Source organism: Armigeres subalbatus, chromosome 2 (assembly GCF_024139115.2).
Source record: "Armigeres subalbatus isolate Guangzhou_Male chromosome 2, GZ_Asu_2, whole genome shotgun sequence".
NCBI lineage: Eukaryota > Metazoa > Arthropoda > Insecta > Diptera > Culicidae > Armigeres > Armigeres subalbatus.
Window position 1 is genome coordinate 22,580,941 of NC_085140.1, and position 25,740 is coordinate 22,606,680.

Sequence of the window (25,740 nt, forward strand, 5' to 3'; positions counted from 1 at the left end):
ATATCGATTTGTTGATAGGACTTAGTTATGTACCGATACGTCAATTTCGTGGAAAAAATTAAGCTTCTCCAGAGAGCGTGCCTTGACTAGCCGGAGAGTGTTTGTAAAATTCAATCAGATTTGCCTGAAGAACAAATTATTTTAGTACAGTATTTTGTTAACGTTAGTAAACCGGTTATACTCAATAATACTGTAACCCTTTGCATGTCATAAAAGGCAATTTAAAAAAATACTATTAAAACAATCATTTTTTTAAAAATTAAGTCACATTTAACAAGCAATGCAAGAAAAATGCCAAAGATAACATACCTTGCATTTGCATCTTTAGCAATTGCACGCCGTTCTGCTTCTTCTTATTGGTATTAAATCCCTCACTGGGACATTGCCGCCTTGCAGCTTAGTGTTCTCTAAGCACTTCCACAGTTTTTAACTGTGATGTTTCTAGGTCATGTTGTAAGTTTTGCATTTGTATATCACGATAATGCTTTTATGGTCAGGAAGTCAAGAAAATTTCCTAGACCGGGCCGGGATTTAATGGTCTTGCTTTGTAGCCGCACGGCTAAGGAAGGCCCTGCCTACATTCATGTTTCACACTTTAGTCTTACGCCTTTAAAGGCTTCTACGCTGAAAAACTGACCACAGAAAAAAACAGTGTTGAAAAAGTCCTAAATCCACGGGAACTTGCAATTGCGCAGAATGAAGACATATTTTTCAACTGGTGTACTGAGTTAAGTAGTTTCCCCGAAAGTATTACTGATAAACCGGAAGAGGAAACGTCTTCACATCAAATTCATAAAAATAAAATCACTTTCCACAATTTTGAAGGCGAATCGATCACATGACAAGATCAATAACTTTGATGTCGTGGTCACTACACTACTATACTATTGAAGCTTTCAGTGATCAAACTTTGTTCTACAAATTCCAACGGATACAAATTCAAGAACAAACGAAATCAGTCGAGCTACAAACATCAGATGAATCTCCTTTGAAGATTCTCGGCGAAGTGTTCATGCCTTATACAGTGTAAGGAAATCCAGTGTACTCTCCACTTTGGTATTCCCGTAGCTGACCAAAGAATGCATAGGGCTATCGCGCCTATGCATTCTGATCCCAAAACACCCAAAGTAGTTCTAAGTTCTGATCAGCAAGAAGTATTAGAGCAACCCAAACAACTCTTACAAATTGCTCAAGGGGAAACGTTGGACAAAACCACTCTGGAGGAGGGATTGAAGAGTTTCCAGCCCCTGACGATGTAAGATGATTGTGATCGCAATCCAATTTGCTTGAAAATCCAAGAGGAATTATTCGCTGAGTTGGAAAGACTAGACTAGGCTAGCGCGAGGAACAAAACAAAGAATCCCTCACTACTTACAATACGAAAATTTGTAGATCGAAAGAAACAAACTGAAGATACACTTGTGAAATCATTAAAAGTGCTCCAATGGCTGTAAGATTGCAGGAAGTCCTAACGGTCACACAAATGGTCTTGGTACTATTAAAAAAGACAAAAGGTCTTCTACCAAGACAACTTATAAAACATTAGAAGTAATTACTTAAACACTCTTTTCGTATTCTATCATCAATTTACATCAAGACAGGTATATGTTTTGCAAAATAGCGTCATATAGGAATATGTTTTGCAATGAAGCCAGGAGAGATGTTATACAAACAAATTATGCCTTTGGGATGAATTTCACCAGAAACGATGCTGGTATTTTGGCCAATGAAATATTTACTTAGGAAATTCTTTGGAATATCATCGAGAAATCCTTTGAAACTTCCTTAAAAAAATATTTTAATTTTTTTCTACAAATTCTTCGGAATGTCCTCGTAAAATTATTCTCAATTTCTTCAGGATATTTTTTCGATGTTGTTACGGTTGTTTTATTTCAATTTTTTTCGGTAAATTCTTTGGAATATTTTGCAAAGTTTTCTCGGGACATTCTCCAGAATTCAATCGTAAAATTATCCAGATTTTTTTTCGAAAAATTCTGCCTAGTTTTATCAGAAAAAATCATCTGAGTTTTATCGGGAAATTCATTGGATTTTTTGATGAAAATTTTGGATTTTTTCAAAAGCTTCTTCCGGATTTTTTTTCACACGAGGTTTTCCGGAATTCTCGAAATAAATTGTTCGATCAAAGTAGATTTGCTTCCAGTTATTACTATGATGCATCGATGGCAAAATCACTCAGACATAGCAGCATAGCATAGTTACGGTGTACTTCGTAGATTGGACACTAGTGATACTCATGCTTTTCTTTTGAAATCCTTAGTCAGATTGCTATCAGAAATCAAGGTGGGTGTGGTCCTTGTTTTCCATCTTGGACAAAAATCACAAAAGCATGAGGATTACTATTCCTGGCCACGCCTATCTTCACCGTAACTTGGGAGGGGAAGGAAGTGTTGATGTAGTACTTACTTAATGAGAGGCCCCCGACTCGACATCGACGACATCGTCATAAGTACCACGGATTTGGATATTGGGGAAGGTGTTCGTTGGGTCAGAATTTGCCTGTAGCTGACAATGTGGTAGATCTTACACCGTAACACACCACGCAAAGGTGTCTACCTAGCGTTACGGGGGCAGATGGCAAAATCACTCAGATATATAGTGCAAAAAAACAAATTTTGCCTTCTTCAGTTTATTAATCCTTCATCGTTAATAGTAAAACTGTCTAATATGCTATATTGTTATTTATAATTTTCTCGTTTTCAAAAAATGAAAAAAATATTGTTTTTAAGTTAAGAAAAATATTTTGAGCTTTTTAGTGGAATTTTTAAGTGTTTGGAAGGAATTTTGATGATTTTATATATCTTTTCACGTAAATAAACATTATTATGGATAATACCTGTCTGGCATCACGTTGTCAAAGAACGTGCATATTTTTGTTTACGTTGCATTTTCTACCGCCCCAAGGGAGAATGAGAGATCAAGATGTTGAGAGATTGAGTGAAAATTGCTTATGCCGGGAATTGACCCGTAACGCTGGGTAGACACCTTTACGTTGTGTGTTACGGGGTAAGATCAACCACGGCTACATTGCCAGCTACAGGCAAATCCTGACCCAACGAATACCTTCCTCATTATCCCACTCCGTGGTATTTATGGGGGTGTCGCTTAGTCGGTGGCCTCTCGTTAAGTAAGTACCACATCAACACTTCTTTCCTCTCCTTAGCTACGGTGAAGATGGGGGTGGCCAGGAGTAGTAATCCTCATGCTTTTGTTATTTTTGTTTAAGACTGGAATCAAGGACCACTCCCCTTATTGATTTCTGATAGCATTCTAGATAAGGATCTCAAAAGTAAAACATGAGTATGGATACTAGCAATCTACGAATTACACCGTAACAATGCTAATGCTAATGGTAAATCGCCTATACCGGGAATTGAATTGAAGTATGCCGGAAAAGCAATCGCTGTGACTGGAATACGTGCTACACCTAGTTAATTTAACTCAAACAAAAGCTTTTTCAAACGATGTTTTGCAAGAATAACTATTTTTTAAGCAGAAGTAACCCACATTGCAGTATTACACGGCCCACAAAATTTAGGAAAAGCTGCTTCCTGTCATAAATATATCAATAATGCAGTCGTACGCATGTTAGGCCGGAAATGGAGTAAGAAACCTAATTAATGGGCCACATCTTTTATCAGGATCATTCATATATTCATAGATGGTTCAAAGCTGAACAATCAAGTTGCAGCAGGCGTGACTGGCCCAGGGATAAATATTTCGATTTCCATGGGCAAACGGTTAATAATTATTGTTTCCCAAGTTGAACTTCAGGCTATTCTTGAACGCTCTAGTTCAGTGGTCCCCAGCATGCTTACTATCAAGGGCCGCATTGCAATTTTGAACTGTTGAAGCGGGCCGCAGTATATTTTCAATATTTGTTTTTGCCTTTCTCGTATACAAAGTATACGTAAAGGCTATACGATCACATCAAAACCGAACTTTTGATAGAAGTTTCGGAGACCCATAGTGTTATATACAAATCGACTCAGTTCGACGAATTGAGGTGATGTCTGTATGTGTGTGTGTACAGAAATGTGAGACACACTTTTTGGTACTTAGCATTATCCAAATTAGTCGCAACAAGTTGCAATCGTCGCTGATTTCGGTCTAGTTGTTTCCTATTAAGAATTGGTTCGATCGTCCATTGCGTCCCAGAGTTATTCAAAAACATTGTTTTTATTCAGAAATATATTTTAAGCTCTTTTAGTGGAATGTATTCAACCGTCTAAGACGAATTAAGTACGTCCCCAGAGTACTTAATTCGTCTTAGACGGTTGATTGTTTTTATTACATAAAAATCGAAATCGAGAAATTTTTTTTTACAGAAACCGATGCAATGCACTCAAATGACTGCAAATAGACATACATTAAAGAAAAAAGTAAAATCTATCCTCCTAAAGCAGCGGTTCTCAACCTTTTTCTTGAGAGGTACCCCTTCGAACTTTTGCATTAATTAAGGTACCCCCTCTCTCTCGAAAGTAGGCTTCCAAACCTCTTGAAAAAATAATTCCGAGCCCTTGGAAGGGAAGCTCCTTTCAGCTTTTGAATCCCTTTAAAGTAGGTTTTCGCGCCTCTTGATTAAAGGCTTCTGAGCCTCTTGTAGATAGGCTTCCAAGCCCCTTGAAGGCGGGTTTCGAGTCACTTAAAAGGAGGCTTTCTTTGCATCTTGAAAGGACGCTTCTGAGCCTCTTGATAGTATGCTTCCAAGCCTCTTGAAAGAAGAATTCCGAGTTTCTTGAAGCGAGGCTTCCGAGCATCTTGAAAGGAGGCTTCCGAACCACTTGGACGTAGACTTCCGAGCCTCTTGAAAGCAGGCTTCCAAGCCTCTTAAAAGGAGGCTTACGAGCTTCTTGAAAGGAGGCAACCTAGCCACTTGAAAAGGGGCTTCCAAGCTTCTCGAAAAGAGTCTTCCGAGCCTCTCGAAAAGAGGCTTCCAAGCCTCTCTAAAGGAGCCTTCCGAGCCTCTTGGAAAAAGGTTTCAGAGCCTCTTGAAATGCGGCTTTTGAGCCTCTTTAAAGGAGGCTTATGAGTTTTCGAGTCTCTTGGAAGAAGGCTTCCGAGCCTCTTGAAAGAAGGCTTCCGATCCTCTTAAAAGGAAGCTTCCGAGCATCTTGAAAGGAGGCATCTGAGATTCTTGAAAGGCGGCTTCCGAGCCTCTTGAAAGGACGCTTCCGAGCCTCTTAAAAAGAGGCTTCCGAGCCTCTTGAAAAGAGGCTTCCGAGCCTCTCGAAAAGAGGCTTCCGAGCCTCTCGAAAAGAGGCTTCCGAGCCTCTCGAAAAGAGGCTTCCGAGCCTCTCGAAAAGAGGCTTCCGAGCCTCTCGAAAAGAGGCTTCCGAGCCTCTCGAAAAGAGGCTTCCGAGCCTCTCGAAAGAAGCCTTCCGAACCTCTTTAAAAAAGGCTTTTGAGCCTCTTGAAAGGATATTTAAAGAAGCCTTCCAAGCCTCTTGAAAGGAGGCTTTTGAGCCTCTTGAAAGAAGGCTTCCAAGCCTCTTGAGAGGAGGCTTCCAAGACTCTTAGAAGGAGGATTTTGAGCCTCTTGAAAGCGACTTTCGAGGAGGCTTCCAAGCCTCTTGAAAGGAGGCTTCCAAGCCTCTTGAAAGGAGGCTTCCAAGCCTTTTGAAAGGAGGCTTCCAAGCCTCTTGAAAGGAGGCTTCCAAGCCTCTTGAAAGGAGGCTTCCAAGACTCTTGAAAGGAGGATTTTGAGCCTCTTGAAAGCGACTTCCGAGGAGGCTTCCGAGCCTTTTGAAAAGAGCCTTCCGAGCCTCTTGAAAGGAGCCTTCCGAGCCTCTTGGAAAGAGGCTTCGGGGCTTCTTCCGGCTTCCGAGTCTCTTAAAAAGAGGCTTTCGAGCCTCTTGAAACAAGGCTTCCGAGCCTCTCATAAATAGGCTTCCGAGTCTCTCGAAAAGAGACTTCTGAGCCTCTCGAAAAGAGACTTCTGAGCCTCTCGAAAAGAGACTTCTGAGCCTCTTGAAAAGAGGCTTCCGAGCCTCTCGAGAAGAGGCTTCCGAGCCTCTCGAAAAGAGGCTTCCGAGCCTCTCGAAAGAAGCCTTCCGAACCTCTTGAAAAAAGGCTTCAGAGTCTCTTGAAAGGAGGCTTTTGAGCCTCTTGAAAGGAGGCTTCTGAGCCTCTTGAAAGGATATTGAAAGAAGCCTTCCGAGCCTCTTGAAAGGAGGCTTTTGAGCCTCTTGAAAGAAGGCTTCCAAGCCTCTTGAAAGGAGGCTTCCAAGACTCTTGGAAGGAGGATTTTGAGCCTCTTGAAAGCGACTTCCGAGGAGGCTTCCAAGCCTCTTGAAAGGAGGCTTCCAAGCCTTTCGAAAGGAGGCTTCCAAGCCTCTTGAAAGGAGGCTTCCAAGCCTCTTGAAAGAAGGCTTCCAAGACTCTTGAAAGGATGCTTTTGAGCCTCTTGAAAGCGACTTCCGAGGAGGCTTTCGAGCATTTTGAAAGAAGGTTTCCGAGCCTCTTGAAATGAACCTTCCGAGGCTCTTGGAAGGAGGCTTTTGAGCTTCTTGAAAGGAGGCTTCTGAGCCTGGAAGAAGGTTTTTGAGCCTCTTGAAAGGAGGTTTCTGAGCCTCTTAAAAGGAGGTTTCTGAGCCTTTTGAAAGGATCTTGAAAGGAGGCTTCCGAGCCTCTTGAAAGGAGGCTTCCGAGCCTCTTGGAAGGAGGCTTCCGAGCCTCTTGGAAGGAGGCTTACGAGCCTCTTGAAAGGAGACCTTCGAGCTGCTTGAAAGAAGGCTTCCGAGAAGCGTAGAAAGATGATTCTAATCCTTTTGCAACGAAGCAAGCGAGCTATAGTGAAAAAAAAACATTTTGTTCATTCGACGTTTTCTTCGTTTGATCTTTTGTTCCACAGCTCTCCATTCAATTGGGATTAACTCATCGCATTACATATTATGTATAATATAAATTTTTGAAATAAAAAATACACAATTATCAAAACTTTATCGATGAGTTTTGATTGGAATTGTAATACGTCCGCCATTACGCATTTTTGCCCGAGGTACCCCCTAGGGCCAGCGAAGGTACCCCCAGGTTGAGAACCGCTGCCCTAAAGTGCAAATTCGACCTCTCTTGTATTCTTTTCTTGAAAAGTACGAGGGGGGAAAATTTGGAAAATTTGAAATTTTAATTTAAAATGATAGCAAAGAATCTTTAGAGAATGTTAAGGATTTGAATATTTGTAGCATATTTGTCCAGTAGTGAATTTAGCATAAACTTTATAAAAATAAAAAAAAATACTGGGACTTATTTCTTATGTTGCATTGTTAGAGCATTATCATCATCTGGGTCGAGGTCATTCGATTGGTTTATGGTGGTGGGCTGGTAGTGTGGCCAATGATTTCCTCGATTACGATGGGCAATAGCAACAGAGATATAATACATCCATCCTTGCCTTACGCTAGCGATTCCATTGTGCAGGAGTCTGGATTTTGTCTAGACCTCCTTTGCTTCTAGGGACGTCCTGAATTTTTGTGATTCAGATGATTGAAGGGTTTTCAATGGTCAATCAGTAACAAATAGAGGGACTCTTGAAATCCATTGACCTACTCCAGGATAACGTAAAGCTTGGCAGTATGGTTCTCACATGATCATCAGGAGTCCTGCCTGCTGTCGTCGGAGACTTGTCAACCTTTCCCTATATCCGAATTACAATAAGTCGTGAAAAGTTGAAGAATTTGTGCTAAGGTCGAGCAACGTTTCAGCTGATCAGTTAAGAGGTGAGCAGAATGGATACGTTTGCGTGGGTTTTGACAGTTTTACCATGGGAAAACTGTCAAAACGTACGCAAACGTATCAACTCTGCTCAGCTCTTTAGATCGGTGAGTGACTGACATGTCGCGCCTTTCACTGGCATCCACGAATTTGTTCTTGTTCCAATCAGACGTCGTGAAATATCGAACAGTAGGCGATGATCGCCGGTTGTTTCGACTTTCTTCCCATCGTCGGCTGGGGCGTCCAACCGCCTCTCCATTCTGCAGCCAACAACTTACTTTTTTAGAACCGCTTTTAGTTGACATCGCGTTTGACTATCATCGTCTAATTCGCGAGATCCGGCAACGCATTGCTCGATTTCAGCGGTGGGAGGAGATGCTCGGGCAAAGAATCAACATAGACCAACTAGATGATCCAGCTGTGAAGAGATCGTTCGTTGAAGCACTTGAAACTCAAGTAGTGGATGTTCTGGAAGGGGGCGGCGAAGAATGCTTTATCGAAACCTACGAGGACAACTGCGCACTCAGCGAAAAGAATGGATCACAGAAATTATTATGATGACCCGTCGGAAGATTTTTTTTTTTTTCATGTATTTTATTTGGTAGGCACTCTGTGTTCTTAACCGCTACTGTGCCGTGATCTATTAGGGTAAACTGGGGTAATATGCACCCCAGGGCAAAACGACCTTTTGGTCGGCTGTACAGATTCCACACAGAATATATTTTTTATATCCATTATTCGTTATTGTTGTCGTTGCCAGTTTATCTTCTCGTGAGTCCATTGCGTCCGTTTGTCCATGTCGTGTATCCAATGATCGTTGCATTGTTTGGTTTCCATTTAATCCGGGTAACGTTGGATGAATGCCTCCGAGAAGAACAAGTTGTCAGTCGTCATTAGGCAGCCGTGACGCTAAGGCGCGTCCCCCAATACGCTACCGCATGGGCTGCGCATCCGGCGGTTTGGTGGAGGGGCTGGGAATCGAACCCATGACCATTCGCTTATAAGGCGAACGTGTAGCCAACTCCTCTACGGGACCCCCATCGTCGGAAGATTGAGGAGCGTAGAAAAGCAAAGGCTGAGGAACGACAAAAATCAGAGGAGTAAAGTAAGAATCCCACAACGATTTGTATCTCTGTAAGTGGGAGTCGGGCGCTGCTGCAGACAGGAAAGGCGGGCATTGGTCGACTTCCCTACCGATGAAGAAAGGATGGCTGCTGCAACTGGATATTATTGCTTCAATTACTCACTGACATGGACAGCTGAAAAGTTGGTTCGGGCAGTTTGAACAGCTTCTTAAAGTCCCAGTTTTCTTCAAAAAGCAGCCATCCGAGGCATAAAATCTAAAGAGGCCTCCAAGGTCGATCGGCTGTCTGCGGAGGTGTTCAGGGCTGACCCTATGCTGTCTGTGCGAATATTGTAGATACTATGATACAATATTTTGCCCCGCTCCGAATCATTATGGAGCAGGTAAACAAGTTGGAATTGGCCTAAGGATGCAAGGGATTTTTACATAGGATAGAATGTTTGTCAGACCCCATTTGGATAGTCGCTGATGTGAGGCAAGGATGCATTTCATCTCCGCTGTTACTTCTCAATCTATGACATCTTGGTGGGTGCGATTAACCGTGTACCATACCTTAATCGACTATGATTTGGCTTCTTCTTCTTCTTATTGGCATTACATCCCCACACTGGGACGCCGCTTCACAGCTTAGTGTTCATTGAGCACTTCCACAGTTATTAACTGCGAGGTTTCTAAGCCAAGTTACCATTTTTGCATTCGTATATCATGAGGCTAGCACGATGATACTTTTATGCCCAGGGAAGTCGAGACTATTTCCAATCCGAAAATTGTGTAGACCGGCACCGGGAATCGAACCCAGCCACCCTCAGCATGGTCTGGCTTTGTAGTCGCGCGTCTTACCGCACGGCTAAGGAGGGTCCTATGATTTGGCTAATGAACACGAAATACTATATTAGTGCTGTGACGCTCTTTTGAGCGGAGTGACCTCAACGAGCTGACCGTATGCTTCTTTGTGGCGGGTCTCACTATCAACGTCAGTAGGACCAGGTAGTTAGTTGAGTGTCAAACTGAAACAGCCCCTCAAACTTTTCAGTAGACGGACGATCGTAGGATGTCAATATCTTTACTATTTGATATCATCAGATGGCGAAATTGGGATCGACATGGAAGCACGAGTCAGAAAGCCTGGCTACCTTTGCGGTTTTTTTCTTCGTCCCCTCAATATTTTTGGAAAGCTGAAGGGGGGGGGGGGTTTGACATAAAATAAATTTAATATTTGTAAGCGAGAAAAGCACCACAGGTGGATTAATTTGGGTTTTTTTTATTTCAAGCCAAGTTTCAAAGCATAGTACAACATTTCACAAATTATTTTATTCCTGTATTTTTTTATTATTTCTAATAAATTTTTTTTATTTCTAATAAGGACATTTAATTCTGCAGGTTTTATCGCCGTAGCTGACTATGAGTCAATATTACTGTTTCTGCTCTTTCAGACTTGACAAGAGAAAATTCTTCTGCAACACCATCTTTTCGGTTCAGTTGGTAGAAAGTATTCTAAGGCTTTGATCCGATTCGCGAAATAAAATCAAATTAAACCTAAAAATGACTATTTTTCCTAATGATCATATGACCTTATGCACTACCTTTTAGGAATTATTGTCCACTATTAGTTGTCGCGCAAATAACGTCAGCATGTTTCAAAAATGTTTTTGAAGCCAGGTGAACATGTCAGCAGTGTTGAATAGAAATCGAGTAAATCTGCTTTCTGAACCTTGCTTCCATTTTTTCCTATCAATTGAATTTTCTGAAATATAGGAGCATCATCATCAATATAGGAGCTTGAAATAAATCTTGATTTCATAGCAGGGCGACATGATAGTTAACGGGTTTTTCCTGAAATTAATAATCCAGCATGGGCGGTCCTTAGTCGGCTACACGTCCGCTTTATAAGCGGGTGGTCATGGGCAGGGATGGGAAAAATCAAATCTTCAAAAAATCGAGGACGATCAAAACTCATCCGCGATCATACTTTTAAGTTATCAACTGATAAAAACTTTCCAGCGATTAAGAATCGTTCGAAAACCGCATCTTGATTTGATGCATTTACCGTTACATTTTGAACATTTTTTCCTTACTACAATGAAACCATAACGCCAAATAGAAGATATAACGGGAAGATATAACTTTCCATTTAATTCCACTAAGTTTTGTTATCTTTGCAGAAACGTATTTCGACCTCAACTGTGAGGTCGTATTCAGTGTCTCGTATTTGACTCGACTTAAGGCTTATTTTTTTTTTCTGAATTAGCTGATATTAGTGAAGATTAATGTTCGACTGAAAATTCTGTGTTTATTATCGTTTGAGTACATAATTTGAGAAGTTGTCGCTGACGACAACTCGCCTACTGTTGTCACGTGAAAAGTTTTCACATGAAAATTGCAATCATTATCGTTTGATAATGATTCAGCACAACACTGAATCGATTATCGAGAAATCGCTTATTTTTTTCCTGCCATTTGATTGATCTTAATCATCGACAGCAACTACTAATCGATGAATCGACAAAATTTATTATTTTTAAAATATTATTATTATTTATTTAATCAGACTAAGGCCGAAGTGGCCTGTGCGGTATATAAGAGTCTTCTCCATTCGGCTCGGTCCATGGCTACACGTCGCCAACCACGCAGTCTACGGAGGGTCCGCAAGTCATCTTCCACCTGATCGATCCACCTTGCCCGCTGCGCACCTGGCCTTCTTGTGCCCGTCGGATCGTTGTCGAGAACCATTTTCACCGGGTTACTGTCCGACATTCTGGCTACGTGCCCGGCCCATCGCAGTCGTCCGATTTTCGCGGTGTGAACGATGGATGGTTCTCCCAACAGCTGATGCAATTCGTGGTTCATTCGCCTCCTCCACGTACCGTCCGCCATCTGCACCCCACCATAGATGGTACGCAGCACTTTCCTTTCGAAAATTCTCAGTGCGCGTTGGTCCTCCACGAGCATCGTCCAGGTCTCGTCGTAGAGGACTACCGGTCTAATTAGCGTTTTGTAGATTGTCAGTTTGGTACGGCGGCGAACTCTATTCGATCGGAGCGTCTTGCGGAGTCCAAAGTACGTACGATTTCCAGCCACTATGCGTCTCCGAATTTCTCTGCTGGTGTCATTTTCGGCAGTCACCAGTGAGCCCAAGTACACAAATTCTTCTACCACCTCGATTTGATTTCGTCACCACCGATGCAAACTCGCGGTGGGTGGCTCACATTGTCTTCTCTTGGACCTCTTCCTATCATGTACTTCGTCTTCGACGTGTTGATGACTAGTCCGATCCGCTTAGCTTCCCTCTTCAGTCTGATGTAGGCTTCCTCCATCTTCTCAAAGTTACGTGCCATAATATCTATGTCGTCGGCGAAACCAAATAGCTGGACGGACTTATTGAAAATTGTACCACTCGTGTTAATCCCTGCTCTTCGTATTACCCCTTCCAAAGCGATGTTGAATAGCAAACACGAAAGACGATAGACCCATCACCTTGCCGTAACCCTCTGCGGGTTTCGAAGGGACTCGAGAATGCCCCTGAAACTCGAACTACGCACATCACCCGATCCATCGTCGCTGTGATCAACCGTGTCAGTTTATCCGGAAAACCGTGTTCGTGCATTAGCTGCCATAGCTGGTCCCGATCGATTGTATCATATGCGGCTTTGAAGTCGATGAATAGATGATGTGTGGGCACGTTGTATTCGCGGCATTTCTGCAGTACTTGGCGAATGGCGAACACCTGGTCCGTGGTGGAGCGTTCGCCCATAAAACCCGCTTGGTACTGCCCCACGAACTCCCTTGCAGTTGGTGCTAGTCGACGGCATAAAATTTGGGAGAGTACCTTGTAGGCGGCGTTCAGCAATGTGATTGCGCGGTAGTTGCTACAATCCAGCTTATCGCCCTTTTTGTAGATGGGACACACGAGACCTTCCATCCACTCCTGCGGCAAAACTTCCTCCTCCCAAATCTTGGTAATGACCCAGTGCAGCGCTCTAGCCAGTGCCTCACCACCGTGTTTAAATAGCTCTCCTGGTAGTTGGTCAACCCCAGGGGCTTTGTTGTTCTTCAGCCGGCCAATCTCCTCCTGGATTTCCTGGAGATCCGGAGCCGGTAGAATTATGTCCTGCGCGCGTTCTCCCAGGTCCATCATCATACCGCCATCTTCGTCTGCCACATCGCCATTCAGGTGTTCTTCGTAGTGCTGCCGCCAGCTTTGGATCACCTCACGCTCGTTCGTAAGAAGGTTCCCGTTTATGTCCTTACACATATCAGGCTCTGGCACGTGGCCCTTACGTGAACGGTTTAACTTCTCATAGAACTTTCGTGTGTTATTAGCGCGATACAGTTGCTCCGTTTCTTCACGGTCTCGATCTTCCTGCTGGCGCTTTTTCCTCCGGAAAATCGAGTTTTGTCTGTTCCGCGCCTGTTTATATCGTGCCTCGTTCGCCCTCGTGCGGTGTTGCAGCAATCTCGCCCATGCTGCATTCTTCTCTTCCACTAACTGCTCACATTCGCCGTCATACCAGTCGTTTCTCTGATCCGGGGCACCGTGCCTAGTGCAGCGGTTGCGGTGCTACCAATGGCGGATCGAATATCTCTCCAGCCATCTTCAAGAGACGCTGCGCCTAGCTGCTCTTCCGTTGGAAGTGCCACTTCCAGCTGCTGCGCGTATTCTTGGGCTAGTCTACCGACTTGTAGCCGCCCAATGTTAAGCCTCGGCGTCCGACTTCGACGCGTGTTGTACACCGTCGAGAGTTTTGAGCGCAGGCATACTGCAACGAGGTAGTGGTCGGATTCAATATTCGCACTGCGGTAAGTGCGGACGTTCGTGATGTCGGAGAAGAATTTACCGTCGATTAGAACGTGGTCGATTTGGTTTTCCGTTTCTTTGTTAGGTGATCTCCATGTGGCCTTGTGGATATTTTTGCGGGGAAAGAAGGTGCTTCGGACTACCATTCCGCGGGAGGCTGCGAAGTTTATGCATCGTTGGCCGTTGTCATTCGATACGGTGTGCAGACTATCCGGTCCGATGACCGGTCTATACATTTCCTCCCTTCCTACCTGTGCGTTCATGTCACCGATGACGATTTTAACGTCCCGCAGTGGGCATCCATCGTATGTCTGCTCCAGCTGTGCGTAGAACGCTTCTTTCTCGTCGTCGGGTCTCCCTTCGTGTGGGCAGTGCACGTTGATGATGCTATAGTTGAAGAAACGGCCTTTAATCCTCAGCTTGCACATCCTTGCGTTGATTGACTGCCACCCAATCACGCGTTGGCGCATCTTACCCAGCACTATGAAGCCGGTTCCCAGCTCGTTGGTGGTGCCACAGCTTTGGTAGAAGGTAGCCGCTCGATGCCCGCTTTTCCACACTTTCTGTCCTGTCCAGCAAATCTCCTGCAGCGCCACGACGTCGAAGTTGCGGGGATGTAATTCATCGTAGATCATCCTGTCGCAACCTGCGAAACCTAGCGACTTGCAATTCCATGTTTCAAGCTTCCAATCGTGATCCTGTATTCGTCGCCTAGGTCTTTGCCGATTATATCGAGTCGCATTATCTCTTATATTGTTCGTAATGATTGGTTTTCTAGGCGGCTTATTGGGCCAGCGCAAACCTCCTGTCTCGTCGGAGGGCCGTCGTGTCAGGGCTGTTTAGCGTCCCACTTAACACCAGGACTTGGGCTTGTGCGCTTTGAGCGGCACACGGTCGCTTTGGTGGGGCCTACTTGCGGATACATGCAGCTTTTTATAGAGGTTTAACAGGGCCCACTGTCAAACCCCACCACATCCTAGGCAAGCCCCACAACTCGCAGATGGCCTGGGGAGGGATCGTCAAGCCCTTGGACATAGTCCCTGCTGCCCCTAATTTTTAAAATATATAAAATATATCTTAAAGTTTGTCGCTGTTCTACATTTTTTTTTCGAAATAATAGTTTTACTGGGGGCCCTCCTTAGCCGTGCGGTAAGACGCGCGGCTACAAAGCAAGACCATGCTGAGGGTGGCTGGGTTCGATTCCCAGTGCCGGTCTAGGCAATTTTCGGATTGGAAATTGTCTCAACTTCCCTGGGCATAAAAGTATCATCGTGCTAGCCTCATGATATACGAATGCAAAAATGGTAACTTGGCTTAGAAACCTCGCAGTTAATAACTGTGGAAGTGCTTAATGAACACTAAGCGGCTTATTGACGGGCTTGTGATATTTTGATCGTAAAAGTAAAACGGAAATCATTTCATCAATCGGAAATCAATGGATGAATTGATCCAAAAATTTGTTGTAGGATATCCTTAGTTTTAGTTATAAGGTAGTGGGAAATCCAATACGATTTTTGATCAATTAATTCTGCTAAGCGAAAGCTTGAGCAAAAAAAATGACCAGCAGCTGCTGTGGCAGTCGGTCTCGGAGTCGAGGACCGATGTCGCCCTCCTGTCCGACCCGTACAACGGCCCTGTCGTTAACGGCTATTTGCACGACGGGACGGTACCCGATTCAAGGGGTAGTATACTCATTAGAGTGGGGCGCAGTTGTATGGAAAAACGCAAACTTCGTTCGATCAAGTGAGATCAAGGTTTTTCTGAATCATTTTAGGACCCCAATCAACTGTGCAAAATATGGGCTCGATTGGTTGCAACCTCGCATGCCGCATCGCGTTTCAAATTTACATGGAGATTAGTATGGGAAAACGTACTTTTTCACATTTATGCTCTTAGCAGCTTCAATTTATCATCAATCACGTGACTTAATACGTTAGCATATAGTCTGAAAGATGCTGAAAGACTTTGCCAAAGAAGGTACGTAGCTGGAAGGTCTACAAAAATGTTATTACGTTTCGAAAATTGATTGTTCAAACCATATGCAAGAAATCAATGTTTCTGCCAGCACTACCGGACGACCTATGGTTATCGAAGGGCAAAACCCATCTTCCTTCTTGTCGGATTTTTTCTTTGTGAAATGATTCCGGATAGCTCCCATTAGCTCTAAAGCCCTATAAGATCAATTATTTTGAAATAACACTCAGTTAAATTATTGGTCTACGTAGTACGGCAGTGCTGGCAGAATAAATGATTTTTTGCATATGGTTTGAACACTCAATGTTCGAAGCGTTATAACTTTTTTCGTGGACGTTCCAGCAACGTGCCTTCTTCAGCAAAGTTTTTCGGCATCCTTTGGGTTATACTTTAACGCAATGTGCCACTTGGTTTACGATGAACTGAAGCCTCTAGTAGTAAAAATGCAAAAATATACGCACTCCCATACTAATTTACATACAAACTTCAAACGCGATGCGGAAAGCGAGGAAGCAACCAATCGGTCCCAAATTCTGCACAGTTGTTCAGGACCCAGAATGGCTTCGAAAAACCATTGATTTGAAAAAATGACCATGACGCCCCACTCTAATACTCATGCTGAGGGTGTCGCGATAGCCAAGATTAATGGTGTGTTCTATTGTAGTGGCTATGTCCCACCAAGATGGCCATTAAAACAGTTCAACCAGATGATCGATAGGCTATCGTCTGACCTAGTGGGTCGTAAGCCGGTCGTCATAGCAGGAGATTTAAATGCTTGGGCAGTGGAGTGGTGCAGCCGCTGCACTAGTCGAAGGGGTTAAGCGTTACTAGAGGCGCTAGCGAAGCTCGACGCAGTGCTAGTCAATCATGGTTCCGCTTGCACGTTCATAAAGGAATGGGGTCGAGTCATGGGTTGACGTAACGTTTGTCAATCCTGGTCTGGCACCAGACTTGGACTGAAGGGGAGACGAGGGTTACACCCATAGTGATCATCTAGCAATTCGCTTTAAGATCAGCTATGGCGTGCAACATCCGAGGTCTGGGGATCCCTGTCAGGTCCGTGGGTGAAAAACCAATCACTTCGAAAGCGAAGTTTTCACCGCGGCCCCGAGACTGGAAGCCAACACTGAAGGTCTAAGCGGGGATGCGTTGGTAGCTGTTCTATCACGCGCGTGTGACGCCAGCATGCCGAGGAAAGCCCTGCCGAGAAATGGCAGACGCCCGGTATACTGGTGGAGTCCCGAGATTGCGGTCTTTCGATCAACCTGCCTCAAGGCTAGACGAAGGATGCAATGTACCCGCACCGAGGATAAAAGAGCGGTCCGCCGTGAAGTGTTTCGAGCTGCGAAACTGGCCTTCAACAAGGCCATCAAGAGCAGTAGGAGAGCGTGTTTCGACAACCTATGCGAAGGAGTCAACGCGAATCCGTGGGGTGACGGGTAAGTCCACGTTAAACACTATTAACTCGGTCTTAAAGACCGCCGAGATAGCGATCCAACAGACAAGGCGAGGTATTCGATTCTGTGCGTTAATGACATTTGATGTGAAGAACGCATTTAACAGCGCAAGCTGGAATGCCATCGCGCTTTCGTTACACTGGCTTAGCTTGCCGGTGGGCCTGTACCGGATTTTAAAAAGCTATTTCCAAAATACGAGACCGATGCCGGTCAGAGAAGCGTACTTATTACCGCAGGAGTTCCGCAAGGTATTATGGAACCTTATGTATGACGAGGTTCTGAAGCTAATTCCCTCCTGGTGTTAAGATCGTCGGCTTCGCCGATGACGTAACCTTGGAGGTCTACGGGGAGTTAATTTCCGAGGTAGAACTGACCGCAGCACGGTGAAGGATTGGATGAAGGCTAGAGGCCTGGAGCTCGCTCAACATAAGACGGAGGTGGTTATCGTCAACAACCGCAAGTCGGTTCAACATGCAGTGATTCACGTGGGTGAAGTCGCGATCGCATCAAAGCGGAGTTTGAAGCTCCTTGGGGTCGTAATAGGCGACAAGCTGACCTTCGCCAGCCATGTTGACTATGCGTGCAAGAGGGCTTCGACTGCTGTTGCGGTATTATCGAGGATGATGTCCAACAGTTCCGAGGTGTGTGCCAGTAGACGTAGGCTACTGGCAGGCGTTGCCGAATCTATTCTTAGGTACGGCGGCCCGTACTGGGCGAGAGCTCTGGGGTAACCAGTTACCTGCAGAAGCTGTAGAGGACGTACCGCTTGATGTGTCTCAGAGTGATATCTGCCTACGATATCACACGATGCAGCCTGTGTGATTGCGAGCATGATGCCAGTCGGGCTGGTCATCCGGGAAGACGAGGAGTGTTTCGAGCTACGTGGCACCAGAGGAGCAAACGTGTGGCAAGCGGTGGAGAAGTGGAACGCAGTTTCGACTGAAACCACTCAGATTGCTTGTAGCTTGCAGCGAACCTGGCGCGCCGAGCAGCGGTGACGAGTTTGTACTATTCCATTTAATTCCACTACTTTATTGTACCTTTGACAAATACGTATTTTGACCTCAACTGTAAGGCCGTGTCTTGTACTTGACTCGACTTGAAGAAGATGATCGCAGCTTAGACTACTTATATTACTACGGTGCTTACTTCTACTCACTTACTGTTGAGGTCGACTTTTTCCGTATCGTACATTAATCAGATTTTAATTACATTTTGTCTAGAATTTATTATAAGCATTTTAAAATAATCTGCCTATGCTGTGCTGTAGGATCTGTCAAAGTTAACACCGTCGTGTGTCTTCTTCTTATTTTTACTTGGATTCGTCTACAGGGTGTTCAATAAGTTCGAATACAATAGCAAAGAAATTTTAACAAATGCTGTAGATGATCAACAAAGATTAAAATATTAAAATAATTGACGTCACATACATGTGGCATTGGCATATACGTTGGAAACTCATAGAATAAGTTTTTGTCTATCTATACCTATGTTGATAGACAATTATTAGGCTCTTTTAGTGGAAAGCCTTCAGTCGTTTTAATTGATGTTGAAATACGTATCTGTAAAGATGACAACGCAGTATCTTAGTCTCGTCTTATAACGGGTCTATACCGATAATTAGGACATTGCAAAAGTCCTGGTTGAATTGGTAGATACTGTTGTCTAAGTTCAAGACGTTTTGGAAGACCTTAAACCGCTCAAGTTCATGGATAACTGTTGTTTATGTTTCGGACTTAGAATTTTCTTGTTCCAAATGAAATCTGAATATTTCACGATGGTCAAGACTTTCTGCACATTCCGCATTGAAATACAACAACGTTTATTTATAAATTTATAGATAATAATCGACCAGGTAATCGAAAGAATAACAGAAGAATCTTTAAATTAAAATTGAATCGACTGTAAACAGCAGGACCAGTGCGCAATGGAGTATACCGCGTGTATCAAGCACACATTCCAATAGATACTAATCACATTTAACATGTCGCTCCGTACTCATCAAGGCAAATCCAAATCCATCGCGAAGCACCGCACTGCTTATTGCTGACGTCTCACCGGCCACCACACTGGTCGAACTGGTGTCTCCTGCTCCGGCTGGTGATACCCGCGATACCCACTGCTGTCGAACTGCGCCTGGTCTGGTTTTTCACCCGATCAGCTCCAGCCCCAGCATTGGGGGATGGCAACGACTAGGCGCGACCTTTGCGCTGATGTTAGAGGGGGGGCCAATCCGATGTATTTATTATGGATGCCTACATAAACAGAAAACATTTGCCAAACATGTCTCCACATTTCACTGATAGACGCCTAGACAGGTAGGTTCGTACTGATAATGGCCGTTCTCTCGGGCTCGCTCCGTTATATTTTTGTTGTTTGCTTATACAAGGCGCAGTTGCATTATGTATATTTTTTTCGATTCATGTCTTCGATAGATTTTATTAATTTCACGGTCTACCTGAATGAACTCAATTTGTGTAAATTTTTAATGTACGATAACGATTCAAATACGAGGTGATCTCTGTATATGACGCAAAACACAATTTTCAAAGAAGCTGCTTCTATATGTTTTAATCTTGTAGGTATAAAGAATTTGTCAAAGGAGTTATTGCGTTCTGGACTTATGGCCATTATTCTGTTTTGGCCCAATACAGTATCTATATCGATTGCAAAGTTTATCAAAAAGTAAGTTTAAAGTGGTAAAAGAGGCAACTATATTATTAATGTTTTATCGCATTTTCTAATGCACAATAATGCGGCACTAAGTAGATTAACTTTTCAGCACGTGCATGATGTCACATAAATGTTAGTATGGATTTTTTTTTGTATCTACACTGTTTTCCGGAAAATAAATTTCCCTAGACTTTGCTTTTTTGCATTATTGATTTCAGTTATGTTCAGTAATGTGAAATTCGAAATAAATGTATGGAAAAGCCAACAAAATTGTCATTTTATAAGTCTAATAACATAAGACTTAAAAAACAACTTTTTCGACCGCTTTTAGTCCAATCGCCCAACACTGTGCGACGTTTTAAATCAATGGACTCACCGTTTGCTTCAGGCAAAAAAATATCCAACCGAGAGATACGCCGAGCAATATCCAATCTGAAAAGCGAGAGAGAAAGAGCACGTTCCAAGAGTTTTTATTGATTTTGGGGAAAAATATTTGCATACTTGTTGCTTCTTGTGCCATTGGATCCCAATGTCATTTGTGGGTTCTTTTCGGGGGTGTCTTCCTGCCTGCTGGCTGTAAACACCAAGACACAGACGCCTGTTCAAGCGTGCCGTGAATAAAGCGCACTCTACTAACACACAAAATGGGGAGCCAATGCCGACAGACGACCGTTGCCGAAGAGGGAGCATTAGATTAGATTGGTGTTGGATATGCTGTGCGCTATGTAGCTAGTTTGACTTTGAGTTGGGAGCTGAGGGCCATCGCCGCCGCGCTGGCACATGGCGAGGCGAGGCAGTCTCTGCGAGTTTCAAGGACGTTTTTGATATTGGTCCACCATTTGTGTACGGCGGGCGGCTTTCGTCCGCGGTCAACCCCCGGTTCTTCGTTCCGATTCCGTTGCACTTTCTGGGTTTAGTGGCTTTGGAAAAAAAAGCTTTCGTAATGCAATGCTTTGAATGAAAAGAGAATAACATCGGGAATTTCTCACTCTATACCTATACATTTTTGCCTTTGCGGAACAACTAAGTTGTACCGAAAGGCTACGAGTTCATCAAAAAATAAGATCCGAACTTACTAGCATTGTGTTTTATGGTATTTGATGAATTGAGGTAGTGTGCGTGTGTGTGAGATATTTTTTTATTTGATCTCAACAAATTGCATTCAACGGAGAATTTGGTACGTTTTTGACCTTGAAAATTGCGGACAAAGCTGTCTCTCATTCCCTATGTTAGAGCCAATACCCTATTTTATCACATTGGATTAAATATATTTTCATAATGCGTAAAATTTATTTTTGATCGCAAAACCCGTTTCTGAAGAAGACATAAAAATGATAATGGGTCTGGAACATGTCTTGTAAGCAAAAGCATGAGATTCACGTTCCAGAGGCGACGGTTTTTATTATCTGGACGGTTGAAATTCTTGCACGTGAGACACTTTGACTACTGATTATGTGAAATGATCAATGGTTCTGAAGCTAATCCTAGTTTCGTCAGCCCAGGAATTCTTTCAAAATTTGAAGTAGTTTTGCCGATGTACGAGATCTCCAGATGATCTTTGTTTGTCTTCTTGAAAATACTACCCGCGATATTTGAGAAATCTACCTAGTAGAAACAGAATTATAAGAACGTTAGAGGCGCTCGTATACCATGATTCCTGGTCCAGGAATGACAACTCAGTTCAATCAAAGTTAATTGCCTATATTCCGGGGATTAAATCACCCGACTTGGACATTAATTTTCAATGTTATGAAAACTCATATGTGATGGGACATAATGGAAAGATAATGATTTGATAAATGTATTGGAGGTAAGCACTTTCCTTTCGGTGGGAGTCGAACCCACGACCCTACAGTACGCGTGATTTGACTATGCGTCCAATTTGGGAATCTCGAGCTTATTCAGTAGCCGCTAGGTTGCGAAGGCCGACGGAGGTCCTTCGTAGCTTAGTTGGTTAAAGCACCAGTCTAGCGTACTGTTCGAGTCCCACCGAAGGGAAAGTGGTTACCTCCAATACATTTTTTAAATCATTATCTTCCCTATTATGTCCCATCACATATGAGTTTTCATAACATTTTAAATTAATGTCCAATAGGGTTTCTTACCCCATTCCCGGCCTAACATGCGTACGGCTGCATTATTTAATTGATATTTATGACAAGAAGCAACTTTTCCTGAATTTTGAGGGCTGTATAATACTGCAATGGGGTTCTCTTCTGCTTAAAAAATAGCTATTAGTGCTGAATATCGTTCAAAAAAGCTTTTATTTGACTTAAAATAACGAGGTGCAGCACTCATTTCAGTCATAAAACCAGTTCCCGGCCTAATCAAAATTTTACTCGATCTCTCAACATTTTACTCTCATTCTCTCTCGGGGCGGTAGAAAATGAGAAGTAAACAAAAATATGCACGTTCCACGACAACAAGATGCCAGATGGTATTATTCATAATCATTTTTATTTGGTTGAGAAGATATATTTACTCATCCAAATTTCTTCCAAACACGTAAAAACAATATTCTTTTCACCTTTTGAAATCGAGAGAATTATAAATAACATGATAGCGTCAACATATTAGACAGTTTTCCTGTTAACGATGAAGGATCATTTTTATACTCCTGGCCTTTTGGCAGCACGGTGCGGCTAGAAGTTCTTGGGCCGAGGTGATTTTTTGTTCGGTTTGAGAATACATTTTAAAATGTATTCTAATATGTTTAAATAAGTTCTAGTGAAACGAACTAATAGGAAGAATTGAAGTGCGTGTGTTTAGAATTATGGTGTGTTGATTAACAACTTAAAGCAATGGTTGTATCGAGCACGGTGAAGATTTTCAGGTAGGTGTTTAATTGATGATACCGTTTTGTAAAAGTGGAAAGAATCACTTCGGCTCAGTGGTGTGGCAACGAAGAGCAAAGTTTTGAAATCTACATTTTTATTTTCTACAATTGGATCAATTAGGAGTAAAACAAGTGGTTGAAATATATTGAGTATTGTGAAAGATAAATGGGAGACTTTTTAAAAATTATCAATCATAATCCTACGGCTTCCAAACAGTATAAATCATTAGTTTTCTGTGCAGTGAGCCGGGAATCGGGTCCATAGGCCCAAGTAGTGATTTACCCTACCATGCTGAGGGTGGCTAAGCTAAAGCTAAGCTAAAGCTAAGCTAAAGCTAAGCTAAAGCTAAGCTAAAGCTAAGCTAAAGCTAAGCTAAAGCTAAGCTAAAGCTAAGCTAAAGCTAGCTAAAGTAAGCTAAAAGCTAAGCTAAAGCTAAGCTAAGCTAAGCTAAAGCTGGCTAAAGCTGGGCTAGCTGAGCTGAGGGCTAAAGGCTGAGGCTGGGAGCTGGAAGGCTAAAGACTGGTGGGGCTGAGGCTGGGGCTAAATAAAGGCTGAGGTGGGCTGGAGTGGGCTGAGCTGGGGGTGGTGGGAGGAACTGGGAGCTGAGGCTGAGGCTGGGGCTGGGGAGCCTGAGTGAACAGGAACAGGCTGGAGAGCTGGGGTGAGCTGGGTGGGTGGGGAACAGGCTGGAGGTGGGGTGGGGTGAGACAGGGTGGAACAGGTGGGAGCTGGGGTGGGAACAGGAACAGGAATTCAGGGTGGGGGTGGGAACAGACAGGGGTGGGTGGAACAGAACAGGGTGGGGCTGGGGTGGGGTGGGGGAACAGGTGGGGTGGGTGGGAACAGGGGCTGAACAGGGTGGGCTGGAACAGGGAACAGGTGGGAGCTGGGGAACAGGGCTGGTGGGGTGGGTGGGGCTGGGTGGGAGTGGGGTGGGGTGGGAACAGGAACAGGTGAGGCTGGGGTGGAGCTGGGAACAGGGTGGGGAACAGGGAACAGGGCTGAGGCTGGAACAGGTGGGGCTGGGAACAGGAGGTGGGAGTGGGGGCAGGTGGGAGCTGAGAACAGGTGGGAACAGTGGGGGAACAGGGGAGGAACAGGAACAGGGACAGGTGGGCTGGGGTGGGGCTGGGAACTGGGGTGGGACAGGGGTGGTGGAACAGGCTGGAACAGGAACAGGTGGGGTGGGGGGCTGAGGTGGGGTGGAACAGGGGTGGGGCTGGGAGTGGGCTGAACAGGTGGGAGGTGGGAGACAGGGTGGGAACAGGAGGTGAGGCTGGGGTGGGAGTCAGGGGGTGGGAACAGGGGGCTGGAGACAGGGAACAGGAGTGGGGAACAGACAGGGCTGGGGGTGGGAACAGGTGGGAGTGGGGTGGGAACAGGAGAGTGGGAGGGCTGGGGTGGGGGGAACAGGGGTGGGTGGGGGAACAGGAACAGGGTGAGACAGGGCTGGTGGAACAGGCAGGGTGGGGGTGGGGAACAGGTGGACAGGAACAGGGGTGGGGTGGGTGGGGAGGAACAGGGTGAACAGGGTGGGGGTGGGGAACAGGGGTGAACAGGAACAGGGGCTGGGGTGGGGCTGGAACAGGGCTGGTGGGGTGCAGTGGGGAGCAGGTGGTGAACAGGGGTGGGGCTGGGGTGGGGCTGGGGTGGGAACAGGGTGGGGAACAGGGTGGGAGCTAAGAGCTTCATAGCTCAGCTAAAAGCTAAGCTGGCTTAAGCTTCGCTAAGCTAACTAAAAGCTAAGCTAAAGCTAAGCTAAAGCTAATAAAGCTAAAGCTAAGCTAAAGCTAAGCTAAAGCTAAGCTAAAGCTAAGCTAAAGCTAAGCTAAAGCTAAGCTAAAGCTAAGCTAAAGCTAAGCTAAAGCTAAGCTAAAACTAAGCTAAAGCTAAGCTAAAAAATGAAATTTGGACAATGCTCGAGGAGGACTTGCAAGCACTTGGAGTATTTAAGTGACGGGTGCTTAGGACCATCTTTGGCAATGTGCAAGAAGAAGGCGTGTGTCGACGAAGGATGAACCACGAGTTCGCCTAACTCTACGGCGAACCCAGTATCTAGAAAGTAGCTAAGGCCGGAAGGATACGATGGGCAGGGCATGTCGTAAGAATGCCGGACAGCAACCCTGCAAAGATGGTGTTCGCTGACAGGTACGAGACGGCGTGGAGCGCAGTGAGCGAGACTTGGCGAGCGTGGCGCGCATTCGAGGAAGGAGAGATGCGGCCTCGAACCGTGTTATGTGGCGAAAAATTGTTGATTCAGTTTTATCTGTTTAAATGTAAGCTAAATAAATGAAAAAATTGAAATTAAAAATGATATCCCTAACAATAATATTTATGTTGAAGCTTTTCTTCATTTTTTACCGCCTTTAAAAATGCATGACAGTTATCAACACTGCCAGTTGGATTAGTCTGGGTTTTAATTTTGGATAACTTCTCATGTCTTTTCCGAACCAATTAGAGTAAACTATTTTCCCAATGAGGGAAATCCCAACGTTAGCTCATTTCCCCTTAATCATCATCTTGAAGGTGGCATTCGAAAAAAAAAAACGTACGTGTAACTGGTAGCTTAAGAAGTGGAAGGCAACACCACATAGTACGTCAGCTCGACCAGCTTGACCCTTATCCCCCATGTACACTGTTCATGGGGTGCAAAATTTTATCTTTCAACTTTACTGGTGGCCGTTGCTTGGTAAGTCTGACTGTAGTGCTGTATCAGTATATTGCAAGAAACAGTGAATAAATACCAACCAAAACGGTGGTGGTGGTGGGATAAAAGTTTCAAAGACCTTTCTGACTTTGCGATTTTTGCCAACAATTGTTGTTGTCGTCGTCGTCGTCGTTGTTGTTGATAAAGTATCGAAGTGAGAGATGTCCAAGCTTCAAAATATGTACTGCCTGTCGGAGGGCGGTGCGGTGCTCGGGTCGATTCGTGTCGGTCAACTCGGAGGCAATCACTTTCTGGACCTTTGCTCCACTACTCGGACGACGGTGACGATGATGATGATGAAGAAGCTAGGCGACGCCGCGCCGCCGTTGATCGAAATCTGCACAATGATTGAGGCGCGATGACCAGGCCGGGCGGGGTCAATGAAAAGTGCGGCAAAGGCGAGAAGTGGTGAGCACGAAAGGGATCAATAAGAAAGACGCACAACGCGTTAATAAACGCGACTTGCGGGAGCAACAAGTTGC

General features: G+C 44.3%; 2 protein-coding genes across 11 annotated transcripts in view; one reads left to right on the plus strand and one right to left on the minus strand.

The window, feature by feature from the left end:
- The window catches only part of LOC134218211 (myocyte-specific enhancer factor 2), a 289,827-nt gene that overhangs the window by 2,206 nt on the left and 261,881 nt on the right, over positions 1-25,740 (plus strand). The gene's annotated exons all lie outside the window — the stretch shown is intronic.
- LOC134208867 (uncharacterized) lies at positions 23,305-24,243 on the minus strand. Its single transcript, XM_062684809.1, has one exon. The coding sequence runs from the start codon at positions 24,241-24,243 to the stop codon at positions 23,305-23,307; it is 939 nt and encodes a 312-aa protein (XP_062540793.1).